The sequence below is a fragment of the Suncus etruscus genome, chromosome 9 (assembly GCF_024139225.1).
Source record: "Suncus etruscus isolate mSunEtr1 chromosome 9, mSunEtr1.pri.cur, whole genome shotgun sequence".
Taxonomy (NCBI): Eukaryota; Metazoa; Chordata; class Mammalia; order Eulipotyphla; family Soricidae; genus Suncus; species Suncus etruscus.
In genome coordinates, this window is record NC_064856.1 from 107,906,453 (window position 1) to 107,926,508 (window position 20,056).

The 20,056-nt window shown below is 46.2% G+C and overlaps 1 protein-coding gene across 4 annotated transcripts in view; it reads left to right on the plus strand.

Annotated features, from left to right (window-relative positions):
- RTN3 (reticulon 3) overlaps positions 1 to 17,302 on the plus strand; it is a 54,977-nt gene extending 37,675 nt beyond the window's left edge. For all 4 annotated transcript variants that reach the window (XM_049779590.1, XM_049779591.1, XM_049779592.1 and 1 more), the window contains 6 exons: positions 9,862 to 10,069; positions 11,190 to 11,328; positions 12,326 to 12,395; positions 13,575 to 13,621; positions 14,485 to 14,543; positions 15,342 to 17,302. In XM_049779590.1, the coding sequence (XP_049635547.1) occupies positions 9,862 to 10,069; positions 11,190 to 11,328; positions 12,326 to 12,395; positions 13,575 to 13,621; positions 14,485 to 14,543; positions 15,342 to 15,387 (569 nt within the window). In that variant the 3' untranslated portion in view covers positions 15,388 to 17,302. The remainder of the gene's footprint in view (positions 1 to 9,861; positions 10,070 to 11,189; positions 11,329 to 12,325; positions 12,396 to 13,574; positions 13,622 to 14,484; positions 14,544 to 15,341) is intronic.
- Positions 17,303 to 20,056: the final 2,754 nt, after the last annotated feature.

Sequence of the window (20,056 nt, forward strand, 5' to 3'; positions counted from 1 at the left end):
AAAGAAAGTGAGGACTGGAGATTGGAAAATAATAAAATGGTAAGAATGTTTTATGAGAAAAAAATACTTTAAGTGAGCTTAGTAAAAAACACTAGACCCAGAAAATCATATCTTGATTACATATATTAAGGGTCTTCCTTTGGGTTCCCTGTACTCAAGGACTCACGTTGTGGAAATGACAGTGTTCATAGCAGTTTACAGCAGAACATGTATTAGAATCTGCAGAGGGCACATCATGGCAAAGCGCATATAAGATGAGTCTAGAAGCCTTTAACCTTTGAGGTGCCCTGTGGAGATACATCGATGTCCTTAACTTTTCCTGCAGCGTTCCCAGCTCTACCCCTTGGTCCCTGCTGCCAATATAGATAGGTGTGGTCCACTCGACTTAACCTCAGCTGCTCACACCCCACTCCTCCGGAGCAAAAACAGGTGTTTGCCATAAATCATATTACAAGGATAAACTTATATGGTCACACTGCATGCAGAAATACTTAACCAGAATATTCCAAAGGTTCAGAGTTCATCTCCATGGAGCCAGTCAAGGACCAGGCCTGAAAACAGACCTTTCCTTGGCATGTGCTGGGTTCTGAGCATTCCAGACCAGCAGAGCAGTTAACTCTTCCCTGTACACTATGTTACAGTCAAATGGCTAAGAAGGAAGGAAAATGCTTGAAAGTAGCTCAAGTAGCACGTAAAAGGGAATGATAATAAGGACTTAAATCTTTTTTTTTTTTTTTTTTTGGTTTTTGGGCCACACCCGGTAACGCTCAGGGGTTACTCCTGGCTATGTGCTCAGAAGTTGCTCCTGGCTTGGGGGACCATATGGGACACCGGGGGATCGAACCGCGGTCCGTCCAAGGCTAGCGCAGGCAAGGCAGGCACCTTACCTTTAGCGCCACCGCCCGGCCCCAGGACTTAAATCTTAGTAGAAGCTACAAAAGACAGTGAATAAGCACCGTTAGGAGTGGGGACACCTCCCCCACAAAAAGTGGGGGAAAAGTTTTTAAACTCTTTTTTTGTTTTGTTTTGTTTTTTGTTTTTGTTTTTAAACTCTTAAGAGCAACAGAGGAGTGGGCTCACATTTCAACTCGGGAAATGGCTGGTGGCTAAAGCCCCTGAGTTGAAACGTGAGACAGTGAGTTAAGGTCCTGACGCCACTCATTTGTGCCAAGCAATCCACTAGTTGTGCTCTTGGGAACCTCGGGCACCACCTTGAAGCTTGTCCCAGTGAAGCTCCAGTGAATGTATGTGAGCACCACATTGGCCCCCATGAGTACCACACGCTAAAAAGAGTGACACACAGAAGGAGGGGGGATAAAAGACAAATGGGAACAAGGTGGGAGATTTATTTAACCATATTGCTTTTAATCAAAATTTTTTGGGGGGTGTGTGGTTTGTGGTGCTAGGACTACCCCTGGCTCTGTGCTCAGAAATTGCCCCTGGCAGACTCGGGGGATATATGGGATGCTGGGAATTGAACCACCATTTCCTGGGTTGGCCAAGTGCAAGGCAAACGCCCAACTGCTGTACTATCTCTCCGGCCCTCTTATTTCCTTTTTAATTTCTCTTTCTTTTTGATTTGTGTGGTGCTGGAGGTGGAACCTAGTAGCTGTAAGTAAGGCAAGTGTCCTCCTACCTGCTGTACTGTTGTTGCCCCAGCCTTCTGTTCATAGATTCTAAATTCACTGGAGTCAATAGTTGAAGGATGACCTGACTCTAGATATGCAAGACCTGTCTATATGGAGCTTAGGATTCTGTGTTGCTCTGGGTTGGGGAAGGGGTGTTTATTGGCAGGCCATGTGTGGTGCCAGCAATTGAACCAGTTTCATCACATATAAGGCAAGTATACTGTAATATCATTCCAGCCTTAACCATGTTAATTTTTTTATTTTTATTTTTTTGGTTTCTGGGTCACACCCAGCAGCACTCAGGGGTTACTTCTGGCTCTATACTCAGCCTGCTCCTGGCAGGCTCGTGAGACCATATGGGATGTCGGGATTTGAACCACCGTCCTTCTGCTGAAAGGCAAACTCATTACCTCCATGCAATCTCTCCAGCCCCTAAAGATGTTATTTTTAATTTCATTATTAACTGTTTTGGATTTTGGGCTCTTCCAAGTTTTTTCCTGAGCCTGTGCTCAGAGATCATTTCTGGTGGTGCTTGGGGGATATATTCAGTGCATAGCCATGAGCACTCACTCAGGGTTTACCTACTCTTGGCTCTGTACTCAGAAGTCATCCCCGGTGGTGCTCAGGAGACCTTATGGGATGCCAGGGATCAAACCCACGTGCAAGGCAAGCCCCCTCTCCACTGTACTATCGCTCTGCCCCTTCTAATAAGTTTCCTTCTTAAAAAGAAGTCCACTGCAGCCATACCACAGTGATAGGCCATTTGCCTTGCATACAGATGACCCAGGACAGACCCGGGTTCAATTCCCTCAGCACCGCCAGGTGTGCCCAAAAACAAGAAACTATTTTTTTTTCCCTTGGGATGACTTGGTAGTGGCTAAACTCAGGTCAGGGCCTTAGTTATGCAAGGCATCTGCTCTACTAGTTGGGCAATGTTTCTACCCTACTTTCTTTTTGTGCTCATGAAAACTTGGTTTTCCCTCCTTGTAGTTGTTTCAGTCACACTTAAACTTTTTTAGAAAACGTGTTGACTGGACACATATTGGGAAAACTAGTGCAAACCATAAGAATCAGTTGGAAATTCTTTGTTTGTTTGTTTTGTGGTTTTTGAGTCACACCCGGCAGTGCTCAGGGGTCACTCCTGGCTCCAGGCCGCTGGGATTCAAACCGATGACCTTCTGCATGAAAGGCAAACGCCTTACCTCCATGCTATCTCTCCGACCCCATCAGTTAGAAATTCTAAAAAGTGAAGTTCAAGCTGATAACTTGATTTTTTTTAACTTGAAATTTATTTGACTTTTCTTCTTTTCTGTATAAGTATTTGAATACTTTGTCTTCTTCCTTTGAAGTTCATTCTTTTTTTGGTTTTTCGGGCCACACCCGTTTGATGCTCAGGGGTTACTCCTGGCAAAGCACTCAGAAATCACCCCTGGCTTGGGGGAACCATATGGGACACCGTGGAATCGAACCTCGGTCCTTCCTTGGCTAGCACTTGCAAGACAGACACCTTACCTCTAGCGCCACCTCGCCGGCCCCTGAAGTTCATTCTTGAGAGTGGTGACTAGAGTCAATGTTGGGGGGAAATTTTTAGCTGAAGTTAGGGTAAAAACCTTTTACCCCAAAGTCAGCAATAGAAACAGTGGAGGTAGGCACTTCTGTTGCTTGACTGGGAAAGGCCACTTTCCTTTTCCCTTAACCCAAAGGTTGCCAATAGGTGCCCTCTTTTGGTTAAGAAGGGTAATGCAGCTGCCGAAATCAGACTTCGTTTTGTTTGGACTTTTTGGCCCCACCAAGCTGTGCACACAGGGCTAGAGTAACTCCTGGCCCTGCTCAAAGGACCTTATGGGATGCCAGGGATCGGACCCAGGTTGCCCATGTGCAAGGCTGTACTGTCTCTGGCCCCAAAACTAAAACTTTTAAAAACATTCCTTAAAATTTTAAAAATAGGGGGCCGGAGAGATAGCATGGAGGTAAGGAGATAGCATGGAGAGGTAGCATGGACCTTTCATGCAGAAGGTCATCGGTTCGAATCCGGCGTCCCATATAGTCCCCCGTGCCTGTCAGGAGCAATTTCTGAGCACGGAGCCAGGAAAAACCCCTGAGCACTGCCGGGTGTGACCCAAAAACCACAAAAAAAAAAAAAAAAAAAAATTAAATAGGGCCAGTGGGTGGAATAGTACAGTGTAGGTAGAGTGCTTGTCTGAGCACCACCAGGTGTAGCCCAAAACCAAAAAATAATAAAGGTTTTGGGGCCAGAGAGATAGCATGGAGGTAGGGCATTTGCCTTGCATACAGAAGGAAGGTGGTTCGAATCCCGGCATCCCATATGGTCACGAGTGCTGCCGGGTGTGACCCAAAAAAAAAATACTGATAATAAAAATTTTAAAGTACTTTTAAGGGGCTGGAGAGATAGCATGGAGGTAATGCGTTTGCCTTGCATGCAGAAGGTCGGTGGTTCGAATCCCAGCATCCCATATTGTCCCTCAAGCCTGCCAGTTGTCATTTCTTAGCATAGAGTCAGGAGTAACCCCTGAGCTCTGCCAGGTGTGACCCCCAAAAAAAAAAAGTAACTTTAAGTACTCTTTTTTTTTTTTTTTTTTAAGATTTGTGGATTTTGTTTTTGGTGGTGTGTTTTTTTTTTGTTTGTTTGTTTGTTTTTTAACCACACCTGGAGGCACTTGCGTTACTCCCGGCTCTGCGTGCAAAAATTACTCCTGACAGATTAGGGCAGTGATGGCAAACCTATGGCACACATGCCAGCGGTGGCACGCGAAGGCCTTGCAGCTGCCACGCAGTAAGGTCCACAATTAAGATATGCGGCAGGGCCCGGAGAGATAGCACAGCGGCGTTTGCCTTGCAAGCAGCCGATCCAGGACCAAAGGTGGTTGGTTCGAATCTTGGTGTCCCATATGGTCCCCCCATGTCTGCTAGGAGTTATTTCAGAGCAGACAGCCAGGTGTAACCCCTGAACAACACTGGGTGTGGTCCAAAAACCAAAAAAAAAAAAAAAAAAAAGATATGCGGCAAATGCCGCATACTACAATCTTATTATCAAGGTTTAATTGACGTGCTGGCAATTTTGAGGAAATTCTTTGGTTTTGTGCGTCAGTTTGGGCATGTGGGCTCAAAAAGGTTCACCATCACTGGAGTAGGGGGACATAAGGGAATCCAGAGATTGAACCCAGGTCAGCTGCATGTAAGGCAGAGAAGTCCTACCCACTGTGTTATCACTCCAGCCCCCTAAAATGTTTTCTCCAGCCCCTTCCTAAAATATTTATATTTAAGATTTTTAGGGGGCATGGGGCTGCGGAACCTTAAGGGGTTCCAGAGATCAAATTCCAAATGGCCCCATGCAAAGCAAACTATCCACTGTACTATCCATCTGGTCACCTTTAAAGAGACTTTTAATTTCTTCTCTACTTGTGAGTGCTTTGAAGTGTATTTCTTTCTTTTTTTTTTTTTTTGATTTTTGGGCCACACCCTGTAATGCTCAGGGGTTACTCCTGGCTATGTGCTCAGAAGTTGCTCCTGGCTTGGGGGACCATATGGGACACCGGGGGATCGAACCGAGGTCCGTCAAAAGCTAGCGCAGGTAAGGCAGGCACCTTACCTTTAGCGCCACCGCCCAGCCCCCTTTGAAGTGTATTTCATTCAAGAAAGTTGGAGCTAGAAAGCTCAATGAGTGGTTATAACATACTGAATCAGTGGCCAGAGAGATAGCATGGAGGTAGGGCATTTGCCTTCCATGCAGAAGGTATCCCATATGGTCCCCCAAGCCTGCAAGGAGCGGTTTCTGAGCGTAGAGCCAGGAGTAACCACTGAGCCGGGTGTGACCCAAAAACCAAAAACCAAAAACCAAACAAAATAAAAGAATAACAACATACTGAGTCAAGGTTCAGTTCCTGACACCAATAAGAGCCCCCAGACATTGCTGAGTATATGTATGGTACTAACAAACAGGGACACGCAACATGGTGTGTTTCCAGAATATGAGCTTCCCTACCTCCCATGTCTGTGGGCCCTCTGTGTGTTGTCTTTGGAGAGTGTCTGCTCTCTGGACATTTTTGGTTTGGTATTGGTGGGGCAACGCCCTGCAGTGCTCAGAGGCTATTCTTATTCTTTGGTTTTGTTTTGGGGCCATCACTGAGTAACCTCAGTGGTTACTTGCTCTGTAGTCAGAGAATTCCTCTTGGCGGTGCTTGCAGGGGAAGACCATATGGATGCAAGGAATCAAATGTGTTGGCAGTAAGGGCTTGCTCAGGCCTCCAAATTTTGTGGTTTTAAAAGTTGTGTTCAGGGCCGGAGAGATAGCATGGAAGTAAGGCATTTGCCTTGCATGCAGAAGGTCGGTGGTTCGAATCCCGCCATCCCATATGGTCCTCCGAGCCTCCCAGGAGCGGTTTCTGAGCATAGAGTCAGGAGTAATTCCTGAGCGCTGCCAGATGTGACCCCAAAAGAAAACAAAAAAAGTTTTGTTCAATATATGAGGTAAAAATCCTCCCATTTGGGGGCCTGAGCAATATCACAGAGGTAGGGCGTTTTGCCTTGCGCATGGCTGACCCCAGCATCCCATATGGTCCCCAAGCCTGCCAGGAGTGGTTTCTAAGCACAGAGCCAGGAGTAACCCCTAAGTGCCTCCGGGTGTGGCCCCCTCCTCCCCCCCAAAAAAAAAAACTCAGTAGAATTGATTGGGGTTGCTGTGTAAAAATGTTTAGTGTGGACTAGAGCAGTAGTACAGCAGTAGGGTGCTTGTCTTGTACATGGTCAGCCAGAGTTTGTTTCCCAGCACCCTATCTGCTCCCCCAAGTTTTCAGGAGTGACCCCTGAGTGCAGAGCCAGAATTAACCCCTAATCAAGAAAAACACTCACTTTTATGAAGTCCTTATTATTAGCCATCTGGTTTTCCTTGCTTTTGTGTCTCTAACATAAGATTTGATTTTAAATATGTCTCAGGTTGAGGTCCAAGAACATATCACCTGTTTTATTCTGTAGTTTTTGTTTGTTTTTGTTTTGGTGCCATACCTGGTGATGCTCAGGGGTTACTCCTGGTATGCGCTCAGAAATTGCTCATGGGGGCCTGAGAGATAGCACAGCAGTAGGGCATTTGCCTTGCATGTAGGCGATCCAGGACAGACTGTGGTTTGAATCCCGGCATCCCATATGATCCCCCGTGCCTGCCAGAGCGATTTCTGAGCACAGAGCCAGGAGTAATCGCTGAACATGCCAGGTGTGACCCAAAAACCAAAAAGAAGGAAAATTGCTCCTGGCTTGGGGAACCATATGGGATGCCGAGGGGATCGAACCAAGGTCTGTCCTCCGTCAGACACATGCAAGGCAAACACCTTACCACTGTACCACCGCTCCAGCCCCTTCTTCTGTGATTTTTTTGTTTGTTTTAGATCTTAAGCCCCTAATCTATTCTGAGTGAATTTTTATCTGTTCACTTCGATACCATACTATTTTGATTCTCGTGGGTTATGGCATAGTTGGAAATCTAGTACATGATGTCTCAAAGCCCCCTATTTTGTGGGGCTTAGGAAATGCCGGCCATTTTGTGTTTTAGGGATTGCTGGGTGTCCCTGCCATGTTGAGGATCGAGCCTGGGCCTCACCCTGCTGAAATGCCACTAGTTTTCCGGTTCATTCCCTCTTGTTGAGTCTTCCCAACTCCATCAAATTTTCGGATTCTCTTTTCTTGGAAAATGCTGTTGAAATTTTGATAGCTATTTCTTTCACTCTACAAATTATGTAATGCAGGGTGTTTTATTGGGGGGGGGGCTGTTTGTTTTGGCTCTGCTCAGCACTGATTTCTGACAGTGCTCAGAGAACCAATATAGATATTTTAGCAATTCCACCTCTTGCATTCAGTGGGTATGGACTATGTTTTCGTGCTTTCTGTCTTAATTCTTATAATAGTGTCTTACAATTTTCAGGTATGCAGGTGTCTCATCTCCTTTGTTGAATATGCTCATAGTATTTTATCCTTTTTGGTGCAATTGTAAATTGATTTTCTTGATTTTCTTGTTTTTCTACTTATGCACATAAAATGCAATAAAATTTTGTATATTGATTTTGTATTTTTGTATTTGTATGTCTAAGTATAGGCTGATGTTTTCTATGTGTATCATTCATTCCTTCACAAATACATTTTTTCTTCAGTCCCACTTTGAATTCCTCTTCTTTCTTGCCTCACTGCCTGGCTTATAGTTCTCTCTCTCTCTCTCTCCTCTCTCTCTTTCACTCTCTCTCTCTTTCTCTTCCTCTTTCTCTTAACTGAGAAAGAGAGGGGGAGAAAAAGAGGGAGAGACAGAGAAGAGAGAGCTGCTTGGCTTGTAGTTCTTAGAGTAGATAGACATCCTTGTCTTTAGAGGGAAGGGGGAAAGTTCAAATTTTTCAAAGTTGCTAATGACAGTAGTGGGGTTATCTTATATAGGTTTTATTATGCTGAACTGTGTTTTTCTATTACCAATTTATTTATTTGGTTTTTGGGCCACACCCAAAAGGGTCTGGCTATGCGCTCAGAAATCGCTCCTGGCTTGGGGGTCCCATATGGGACGTTGGGGGATCGAACTGTGGTCTGTCCTAGGTCAGCGCATGCAAGGCAAATGCCCTACCACTTGCCCCACTGCTCTGGCCCCCAATTCATTTAATTTAATTATTTTTATTCACCAATGATTTTCAAAGCTGTTCGTAACAATTTTAGGTGCTCAGTGTTCTAACCCCTACATCCACCACCACCAGAGTCAGTGTCTCTCCATCAGTGACCAGATTTCCTGCCCTCTCCCCCATCCCACCTCCTAGCTGTTTATTGACTTTTTAGAGTAAATGGATGTTGAATCGTGGGGTAAGAGGGGTGCACCTACTGGTGGTGCCCATGGCTTACTCCTGATTTTGTGCTCAGGATTCACTCCTGGCATGCTTGGGGCCCCCTCTGGAGTACTAGGGATCAAATCCAGGTTAGCATGGCAAGCTCTCTGCCTGCTCTTTTATCTTTTTCCTATTTTATATGGTATATTTATTGATATACATATTTTGAACAATCTTTGCTTTCCTGCAATTAAACCATTTGATCTTAACAAATGATTCTTTTGCTGTATTTCTAGATTCAGTTTGCCAAGACCTTGTTGAGTAAACGCCCTAAGTCTTATGGTTGAGGACCATTGGATGGTGCTCTACTCATACTCCTTTCTATGTTCTCTTCATAGAAATGGGTATTACATTTCATCTAACATTGATAGATCCTAACCTATTCTTACTCACCATGCTTTCTACCCACACACTTCCACCCTCAAATTGAGTTAGTTTTGGTTTATTAGTCTGACTCAAATAACTTACAGGCATGGTTTGCTTAATTTAGTGAATAGTCAAAAAGATTTGACAATATGTTCCTACCAATTTTTAATTGCCTCGGTTTTGTGTGTGTTTTGGTTTTTGTTTTATTTGGGGGGGGGGGCCCACACCCCGTCGATGCTCAGAGGTTAGTTACTCCTGGCTCTAAGCTCAGAAATCACTCCTGACAGGCTCGGGGGAACCATATGGGATGCTGGGGATCTGTCCCAGGTCAGCCACATGTAAAGTTAACGCCCTACCACTGTGCTTTCACTTTGACCCTGCTTTTTGGATCATACCCAGCAGTGCTCAGGAACCTACTCCTGGCAAGTTAGGGGTGCATTATGCAGGGATTGAACTTGGACCTCCCACCTGCAAAGCCAGTGCTTAGTTCATTGAGCTACCTCTCTGGCCCTCTTGGTACCATTCTTTCTTTTAAAATACTGAAGGTTAAACGGCAGCTAAATCCCATGTATTTCACCAGCTATCTCTAAAAAATGTGGGGCCAGAGATAGTATAGTAGGTAAAGGGGCTTGCTTGCCTTGGTAATGCAGCCAACCCAGTTTCAATTCCTGGCACTGAATATAGCACCTGTCCCCCACAGGAGTGATCTCCAAGCACAGTCTGGTATGGCCACAAAACAAAACAAACATACAAACAAAAAAATAGGTTCTTCAGTAGTATTTAACCTACCCAGAAATCTTTGGAACTGAAATACAGTGGATTTGCATGGAACTGAACCATGATAAGCACAGCAAGCCCCCTGACATAGTTAATTTTTATTTCTTGTTTATTTTAGAATTGCTGGGTAGTACATTGCTCAGGGCTGCAGGATACAGCAGAGAGCAGTCCTGGCTTGCTTGCTCACAGATGCTCATAACTTATCTCCCCTTTTCTTTTGGCAGTGCACGATCTGATTTTCTGGCGAGATGTGAAGAAGACAGGGTTTGTCTTTGGCACCACGCTGATCGTGCTGCTCTCCTTGGCAGCTTTCAGCGTCATCAGTGTGGTTTCTTACCTCATCCTGGCTCTTCTCTCTGTCACCATCAGCTTCAGGGTCTACAAGTCTGTCATCCAAGCTGTGCAGAAGTCAGAAGAAGGCCATCCATTCAAGTGAGTCAAAGCATCACAGATACTATTTTAGTTTAGTACAGGGCTTCTTGTTTGGGAGCCACACCCAGCTGTGTTCAGGGCTTAGTCCTGGGTCTGCACTCTTTGTGGACCTTTTTTTTGGGGGGTGGGGGTGGCATACCCAGCAGCACTAGGGTTACTCCTGGCTTTGTGCTCAGAAATCGCTTCTGGCAGGCTCGGGGGACCATATGGGATGCCAGGAATCAAACCAGAGTCCATCCTGGGTTGACTGCATGCAAGGCAAACGCCCTACTGCTGTTCTGTCACTCTGGCCCCACTTATTCTTGAGAAACCAGAGGGGATGCCGAAGATCGAGCCTGTTTAGGGGGTGGGCACACACATGCAAGGCAAGTTATGTTAAATCATTTGGGGAAATGGCATGTCTTTATGTTTTGGACTCTTGATGATAATCACCTTCAAGAGTAACCTCAGGGACTGGGTGAGGTACATAGGGCATAAAACAGTTCTTTCTTGAGTGTTTTGTTTTTTTTGTTTGGTTTGGTTTGGTTTGGTTTTTGGGCCACACCCGGTGTTGCTCAGGGGTAACTCCTGGCTGTCTGCTCAGAAATAGCTCCTGGCAGGCACGGGGGACCATATGGGACACCGGGATTCGAACCAACCACCTTTGGTCCTGGATCGGCTGCTTGCAAGGCAAACACCGCTGTGCTATTTCTCCGGGCCCTGTTGAGTGTTCTTTACAGTCCACACTTTGCAGACATCTGTCATCTTTACCTTTGGCCATTGGATGAAATAATCCCCCCCCCCCCCCCGATCCTCCATCCCATGATAGCTTAAAAAAATGCTTATGTCTAAAATAGACCTTTGGGGGACTGTCATATTCTAAGATGTTGCCATACTAACAATAAAACTCTTTTTAAGGCCAGAGCAATAGTACAGTGGGTTGAGTTTTTGCCTTGCATACAACCAACTAGGTTTGATCCCTAGCATTCCATATGGTTTCCTGAGGACTGCCAGGACTGATTGCTGAGTGCAGCAGAGCCAGGAGTAACTCTGGAGCATCACTGGGTGTGGTTCAAAAAAAAAAGAAAGAATGAAATTATTTTCTTTGCAAACCTGTCTGACTGTGATTTTCTTTTGGAAGAGCATACCTGGATGTGGACATCACTCTTTCCTCAGAAGCCTTCCATAATTATATGAATGCCGCCATGGTTCACATCAACAAGGCCCTGAAACTTGTCATTCGGCTCTTTCTGGTGGAAGATCTGGTGGACTCCTTGAAGGTTAGTTGCTTTTATAACTTTTGGTGATGAACCCAAGAAAAGCTGGGGCATAGGTTATAATTCAGAGGAAAACAGTTAATAGGGTTTAGTCCAAAATAAATATACTTGTCTCAATCAGTTGAGTGTAGTCACTAGAGAACTGGTGTTTCTTGCAGCGGACAACTAACATCAAGAATTATAGGGGCCGGGCGGTGGCGCTGGAGGTAAGGTGCCTGCCTTACCTGCGCTAGCCTAGGAGATGGACTGCGGTTCGATCCCCCCCGGCGTCCCATATGGTCCCCCAAGCCAGGAGCGACTTCTGAGCGCATAGCCAGGAGTAACCCCTGAGCGTTACCGGGTGTGGCCCAAAAACCAAAAAAAAAAAAAAAAAAAGAATTATAATGTGGGCCCGGAGAGATAGCACAGTGGCTTTTGCCTTGCAAGCAGCCGATCCAGGACCAAAGGTGGTTGGTTCGAATCCCGGTGTCCCATATGGTCCCCCGTGCCTGCCAGGAGCTATTTCTGAGCAGACAGCCAGGAGTAACCCATGAGCACTGCCGGGTGTGACCTAAAAACCAAAGAAAAAGACAAACAAAAAAAGAATTATAGGGGCTGGAGAGATAGCATGGAGGTAAGGCGTTTGCCTTTCATGCAGGAGGTTATCAGTTCTAATCCCAGCGTCCCATATGGTCCCCTGTGCCTGCCAGGAGCAATTTCTGAGCATGGAGCCAGGAGTAACCCCTGAGCACTGCCGGGTGTGACCCAAAAACCACACACACAAAAAAAATAATAATTATTATAATGCTATAGAAGTGCAACTGCCACTTGTCTTGGGGCTGAGAGAGTGACAAATTCCTCAGGCACCCTCGCCTGTGCCAGTGGTGGGCTAAGCTAATCTTCATTCTGAATGATTTGGGGGCAGTTATCACTGTATTGGTGCTGATTTATTAGCTAGTGGAGAAAGATATCAGTTACCCATCCTCATTCCTCCTTAACTTTCCCTGGTATTGGCTTACAGCTGGCTGTCTTCATGTGGCTGATGACCTACGTGGGTGCCGTTTTCAATGGAATCACTCTTCTGATTCTTGGTAAGGACATTTGCTCCATGATCTTGGAGATGGTTGGTATGAATTCAGAGATGGCTTAACTTGCCTCTGCTCCTTCCACCATGTAATAATCCATTAACATGCACAGAATACTCAAGGTAGAAAATTGAGGAGCCTGTTTGTAGCCATGGGTTTATTGCTTGGTTTTACCTATAAGGAATGACCAGAACACCTAAAAATAAAGGAGAGATGCCTAGAGGCATTAAACACAGGACCTAATTGTTTTTGTTTGGGCCCCATGCCCAGCAGTATCAGTCATGTGCAAGGCATGCATTTTAACCTCTGTATCATCTCTTGGGTCTTACAGGATCTTGATTTATGAAAGTTGGGGGTTTTTTTTGGGTGGGGGGAGGGAGTTATTTTTGGCTTTTGGGTCACACCTGGCTGTGCTCAGGGGGTTATTCTTGGCTCTACGCTCAGAAATCGCCCCTGGGAGGCACAGGGGATCATATGGGATGCCGGGATTCAAACCACTGTCCTTCTGCATGCAAGGCAAATGCCTTACCTTCATGCTATCTCTCCAGCCCCAAAAGTTATTTTTTTATCATTTTAAAATAGTTGTTACCGTGGCTGGAGTGGTGACCTTGCAAGCACTAGCCTAGGACAGACCCAGCATCCCATATGGTTGCCCCAAGCTAGGAACGATTTCTGAGCTCATAGCCAGGAGTAACCCCTGAGCATCAATGGGTGTGGGCCAAAAATAAAAAAATAGTCGTTGCACCAAAAAAGGGCAGCCTACTTACCTGTATTTAACTGTCCTATGATTTTTTTTTATGTTTTTGTGGCTCAGTACTTGGGGTTGTTCCCAGTTGTGCTCAGAAATATGTGCTATCAGGGTTCAAACCCCTACAGGCCTTTCACAGTGAAACAGGGCCTCAATAAAAAAAAAAAAAAAAAGCTTTAGCTTATTGAGCTCTTGCCACCCCTAATTGAAAAGTCTAACCAGGATTTCTCTTACTAAAGATTTGTGTTTCCTAAGTTTCTTACTCAGGAGACTATGTGGGGTGCCAGGAATCAAACCTGGGTTGGCCACATCCTAACTATACTATTTTACCAAACCTGATGTTTTTCCTGTATTTCACGAGGAAAACTGTTCTTTGTCTTTAGGCTTTGTGAGTTCTTACATTTACACTCACTACATATCCATGATTTTTTTTTCAGCTGATCTGCTCGTTTTCAGTGTTCCAATTGTCTATGAGAAGTACAAGGTAAGCATTAGTCTAGTTCATATCAGACATGCCAGTTGTTTGACTAGTCAGATTTCTAAATGTTTTAATAAATAAAAGCTACTCTAATAAAAGAAATTAAAACATTTTTTAAGTTGATACAGGAATCCATCAGTGTGAACAGATGTTTCGATTGTGGAATGGTGTTTAAGAGTATATTAGGTGCTGTGTAATTTTTTTCTTGATAGATTAATTTTTCTACACTTTACTATGGCTTCTTAATACTTCTTAATACTAAATAATTAATATTCCATTTGTGATGACAGAATATAGATTAGAGGCCAGAGTGATAGCATAGAGGTAGGGCATTTGCCTTGCCCGTGGATGATCCGGGACAGACCCGGTTTCAATCCCTGGCATCTCATATTGTCCCCCAAGCCTGCCAGGATTGATTTCTGAGCACAAAGCCAGAAGTAAATAAGCCCCTATGCACTGCTGGGTGTGGCCAAAAAAATAAAAAATATATATAGTTTTGAGTGTTCAGAAAAGCTCTTACTTAGAGCTAGTCTGATAATATAGCAATTGTATGTGACTGACCTGAGTTTAATTTCTGGCATCCCATGTGATTTCCCTGAGCATCAGGAGTAACCCTTGTGCATCTGCTGTGTGTGGTCAAAATGTTGCAAAAGCAAATACCTAGTAAAAAAGATATACCTGGGGGAGAGAAGTGGCTTTATTTAATAGATTATGTGGCAGTTTTGGCATACTTTGAGATCTGAAACCCAAAATTATTTAACAAAACACTTTATTTTTCAGGATATTCAGTAGTATATTTTTTAAGTGGTTGGGAACATTATGTTCAGAAAAATTACTGATCTGTGTTTGTTACACTTTCTTCCTTAAAGACCCAGATTGATCACTATGTTGGCATTATCCGTGATCAGACCAAGTCGATTGTTGAAAAGTAAGTGTACACTTGAACCTATTTTATCATAATATGCATTTCCCTAATTATTTTTATGTTTCCTATGGGGCTGGAGAGATAGTGTGGAGGTAGGGCGTTTGCCTTGCATGCAGAAGGCCGGTGGTGAGAATCCAGGCATCCCACATGGTCCCCCTGAGCTTGCCAGGAGCGATTTCTGAGCATAGAGCCAGGAGTAACCTCGGAGCGCTGCCGGGTGTGACCCAAAAACCCCAAACAAAACAAAACAAAAACTACTATTCTTTATCACTAGAAATTATTTTATATAGTTCTTTGAAATATACATTCTTTGTGGGGACCGGAGGACAGTGGTTCGCATCCCAGTATCCCACAGGATAGCCTGAGCCTACCAGGAGAGATTTCTGAGCGCTGCCAAGTGTGACCCAAAAGAAAAAACTTTATTTGTGATAGACAACAGGGATGGGCATTTGCATTGCATTGTACCCAACCTGGGTTCGATCACCATTACCCCTATGGTCACCCGATCCTGCCTGGAACAGTCCTGAACACTGCTGGATGTGGCCCAAAAACAAAAAGTAAAAACCTTGACGTATTGTCTATGTATTTGTTTGTTTGTTTGTTTTTTGGCTTTTTGGGTCACACCCGTTTGATGCTCAGGGGTTACTTCTGGCTAAGTGCTCAGAAATTGCCCCTGGCTTGGGGGGACTATATGGGACGCAGGGGGATCGAACCGTGGTCCTTCCTTGGCTAGCGCTTGCAAGGCAGACACCTTACCTCTAGCACCACCTCACCGGCCCCTTTTTTTGTTTTTCTTAATAGGATCCAAGCAAAACTCCCTGGAATTGCCAAAAAGAAGGCAGAATAAGTCCACGGAAAACAGAAATGCAACAGTTACTAAAACACCATTTAATAGTTTTAATGTTGTTACTTGTACTCTGAAGGAAGTGCTCAGTGTCAGCTTGAGCCTGTGTTCTACGCTTTCTATTTTAATTTGGTGTTTCTCCCCTCTTTCCCCTTTACTCCCACTATCAAGCACAAGAATTGCTGGACTAAAAACAAACAAAAAAAAAGAAGTGATACCTTAGAACTAAAAAGAATAAAGAGAAAATCAAGTTGATAGAATAAATCAATACCCTAATGGTGGTGGAGCTTTGACCTGGTAGCTTGAAAGGGGGAAGATTGGAGGCCAGGGAGAAAACGCGAGGTAAGAACTTGAGAGACTGGGTTCTTCTATTCAGTTCTCAAAATGACTAGTCTTATAAAGCTTCCCTTCAGTTTTTTTCTTATTTTTTTATGCTTAAGAATAATTATTAATTTATGAAGAAATTGGGGACAAGAATGAGGGTCCTTCCATGGGTTTTATTTGTTGGGTTTTTTTTTTTTTTTTTTTGGTGCGGCCCTTTTGATCTCCTTCCTGTCCCGCAATGTGAGCAGCTACTCCTCAAGTTCCCCTTCTCGAGATAACTCTGAATAATCGTAGGTGATAGTGATGATTCCTGGTTCCCTAGTGGGGCTGGACAGGGAGTCGGGCCCAGGCTCCCTCCTGCAGGACAGGCTCCACCACGGGCAAGGTGGCAGCTGGGCGATCCTCTCGGGCACTAGTTCTGAGCTTTAGTTTGCCGACTGGCTCCTGAATGTGCTTTCCTCCCTCCTCCCTCCCCACTTCGCCTCACGTCCAGGTTAATAATATGGTTATCCTTTTCGCATTATGAACTAAATGTCTGTAACTGCTGTAACTTGTTAGAGAACAAAATAATAATCTGCATGTGGACTCCTCAGTTATTGAGTTCTTGTGATCCTATCTCAGTCTGGGGGGTGAGCTCCAGAAACTCAACAAAGGCCGCTTCCCTTTTCCTGCTTCCTTCCCCTAGCTTCCTCCTGGGCCCAGGCCACCCTAACCTGCGCTCCTCCTTGGCCCCGACACCGCTCCCGCAGAGCAGCTGCCTTGAGATTGTGTGTCTGTGGTAGTGTCGGGAAATGTATTTTGGGATTTTGGCTTCGAGGCTAACGAACTCCTAGTTGTCTTTTTCACGGTGCCTTTCCTTTCCAGACGCACCCTTGGAGAGTGTTACTCCAAGTCTTAGATGAAGGTACCAGGCAGGGCCCCGTTACATTGTTGGGCTCCAAGCACTTAAAAGACAGCAGAACAGCTCCCACTGACATGAAGAGACCGCCTGAAACCTGTGAGACCCTTGTATGTGTCTTCCTCCCCTTCCTACTGGAAGGAGCCTCAGTAAACTTCAAAGAAAAAGGTGCAGTTGGTTCCTTCTGCTCTTAACTCCTCACCCCTAGAAGGGATCCAAGGGCTCAGGTGACTCAACAGGCTTGGAAGTGGACAAGGACATGCGACCTTTCTGGGGGAATTTCTTAGGAATTTAGATGGGCGGAAGGTGGTCTCACTCAAAATTTTCTCTTTGCTGCTCTCCCCTCTTTTTTTAATTCAAAGCTGACTTATTGTCTGCGTAGGACCCACATCCTGTACCCGCTTCCTCTGCTCTCCCGGGAAGCCAGGGCTCGGCCTTTCCCTCCAAGGACTTTTCTGCACCAATGCCTCCTCACCTCGTTCTCTTGTTTTGTTTCTGCTGTGTTTAGATAATTCGACAAATCTGTGCCACACAAGGAAAAAAATTTTTTTAAAGAAAAGCCTATAGACGAAAAATTGCTAATGAAACTCGTGTGCGTGTGTGTGTGCAACATAAAATACAGTAGCGCCTATGGAGCTTGAATCTTGGTTCCTGTAAAACTGAAAATTGATGTATTAATAAAAACCAGGAAAAATATCATTCTGCTAACTTTATTCTTTATACACAGTTTGGGTAAAGTAATAACCAAACAAGGCTTCCACTGGCCCCTAACCCATTCCACTTCTCCACTTTTGAGGCTTTCCGAAAGCAGCTGATAGTCGGTACAGATAATGATTCCCAAGATCGGAAGAGTTTGAGCAAAGCTGTGCATTGGATGTGAGGGGAAAAGTAAGAAAGAGGAAGGGTGGGCGCTGGGCGAAAGGCGAGGAGTGGGTCAGTGTCCGGTTCAGCCTCATAGCCTGGATGGAGGCTGCTGCCTGCGAGATGCGGCCCGAGGGACGGAAGGTCAGTCACCCTGGAAAGGTCCTGGCTGAACTCATCACCTCACGTTCACTCTTCCCAAAACTAAAGCTGCCATCGCCCTTAAGCTGGATGCAAAAGATTTATTCAACACCATTCTTATAAAACTTAGACTGAATTAAAAAAAATAACTGATGCAAACAACTTCACAAATACACATACAAATGTCTGGATAATGTCACTAACATGATATATAAATATGTATTTAGAGTAACACTTACATATTGGCCGTAAGAGCAAGCATATCGTTAACAAAGAAATGCATGGAGAAGCGTCGGTTCCAATCTCCCAGGCAAGGAGAGGCACCCTCTGAGATGGCCTCCGAACCTTTGACCGAAAGGCCATAGCTGCGAAGTAGGATTCACTAAGATGGCACCTCTAGATCGCTGGCACTCAGACCTCGGGAGGGTGAAGCCCGGGCCTATTGGCACCTGTAGTACCACAGGAAGCCTCTGGTCTGGTAGCCGCACTGTGAACCAGGAGTGCTTGAGGCTAACTCCTCGAGACATCGCCTTCTTGGGGCGTCTCCAGGCCTGTGGGGGCTCCTGACCTCCTCTGCCCTGGCTCACCTGAACTTCAGGCTGCCCATCTTGCCCAAACTGATTTCTAACAGGCAGAGCAGCGTAAGTAGCAATACTTGTTCTGAAAACGAACTATGTGGAGGGGGGTAGCAAGAGAATGGCAGTGGCCAGCCTGGTGCCATCCAGAATCCGTTCCCAAGCATTTAATACTGTCTCAAACGCGAGTGAGGACTCACTTGAATCAACTGACAGCCTGCACGGCATTTCCCACAAGGCCAAAATGCCAGGGGGGGGGGGGGGAGGAGCTCTAGCCAGGGAGGGTTGGGTTGGAGCCAGGCAGCTGGCCCCCATCCCTGCTATCTGCACTCCCTGGCCCAGTTGGTGTCATGGGCCGCCCTGCAGAGCACCCAACTTATGGGGAGGATGCAATGCTGTCTACTGCTCCTGGAAGGTCCTACCGGCTAAGTGGATCTGCAGCACCCGGCAGGGGCCCCCCTGCACTGGCCTAGCAGGCAGAGGAAATGAGGGAGGGAAGGAGGGAGGCAGTGCGGTGTAGTGCAAAGAACACTGGAAGGGGAGTCGATATATATTTTTTTAAGTCTAGTTGCATTTTCTTACCTAGCTGTGATCGTGGCCTAACTGTGAAGGGGGAGAGGGCGGGTATCACTAATTCATCTCCGGGGTCTTTCCAGCTCTGACAGTCTTGAATTATATAAAAATGCTATAAAATCCGTGGTACAAAATCCTATTCCAATCAGGAAGAGTCAAGGCGGGGGAGCTGGGCCTGAGGCACTTGAGCCTGGGGTTACAGGTGGGGGGCCTGGGATGAAAGAAAGGGCTTGCGCTGTTCTCCTTCCCACCCATCCTGGCAGCCAGGGCCCTCCCTCACCCCCAAGTCCCGCCCAGCAGGGTCTCCCCACTCTTTAAGGTCAGACACTGGGGACCAGAGATGAGGAGATGGGGGTGCACGAAGGGGTCCCTCTCAGCCCCCTCTGCACTTTCCCTTCCCCTCGGTCCTTCCTCCACCACCTCACAGCTTATCTCTGATACACGCATAATAAATAAAGACATTTTGCACGTTGGGGTGACTGGGGTCAGCGCTCCCCGACCCCCATCATAGGAAAAAGAAGCATTAAATACAAGTTTCAAAAATAAAAGACAAAAAAGCAAAAATAAGGGGGGCTGATATGGGGGGGCCGCCTGTTCTCCATGGGAGAACGAATGGACACATCCCTCTGGGACCTGCCTGGGAGATCGTGGTAGTGGTGGTGGGTGAAGTGGGGGACCACCACCCTCTCTGGGCCCCTCGGTGGGGAGAAAGGAAAGGAGGCAGGCCGGCAGGCGGGAGGCCGGGCCCTGGGCCCCAGGATGCTGAGAACCAGAAGCGCAAACGAAGGGGGACAGGGAGGAAGAAGGAGGGGCCGCCAGCTTGCCGGGACCACCAGTGCCCCGGGTTGGGCCCGAGAGACAGGAGCCCTAGAGCAGGAAATAATAGAAACGCCCGGGCTGAGTTTAGGGGTGAACTCAGGCCCTGGAGCGGGAGGGATGCGAAACAAACAAAAAAGTGCTGATCCCTTTAGAAAGCGTGGGCTCGGAGATGGGCGTGGCCGTCATGAGACCACGCCCACGACCTCTAAGCCACGCCTCGATGATGACCATATGTCTCGGTCACGCCCCTAGACCCTAAGCCACGCCCCGGCCGCGCCGTCCTGTCATCCCGAGAGCCGCTGACTTGACCGAAGACCGAGACCGACCAAGCTGCAACGCAATGCAGAGCTTGCGCCGGGTGACGAGTTCGGGTGGCGAGTTCGGGGCCCAGTCCCGCACCCGCGTCGTGCCTCGGGGGCCCTAATACTGCCTCGGCGGCCCCAGGTGCAAACGAACGAGTCTTCTGTGAGGGCGGAGGAAC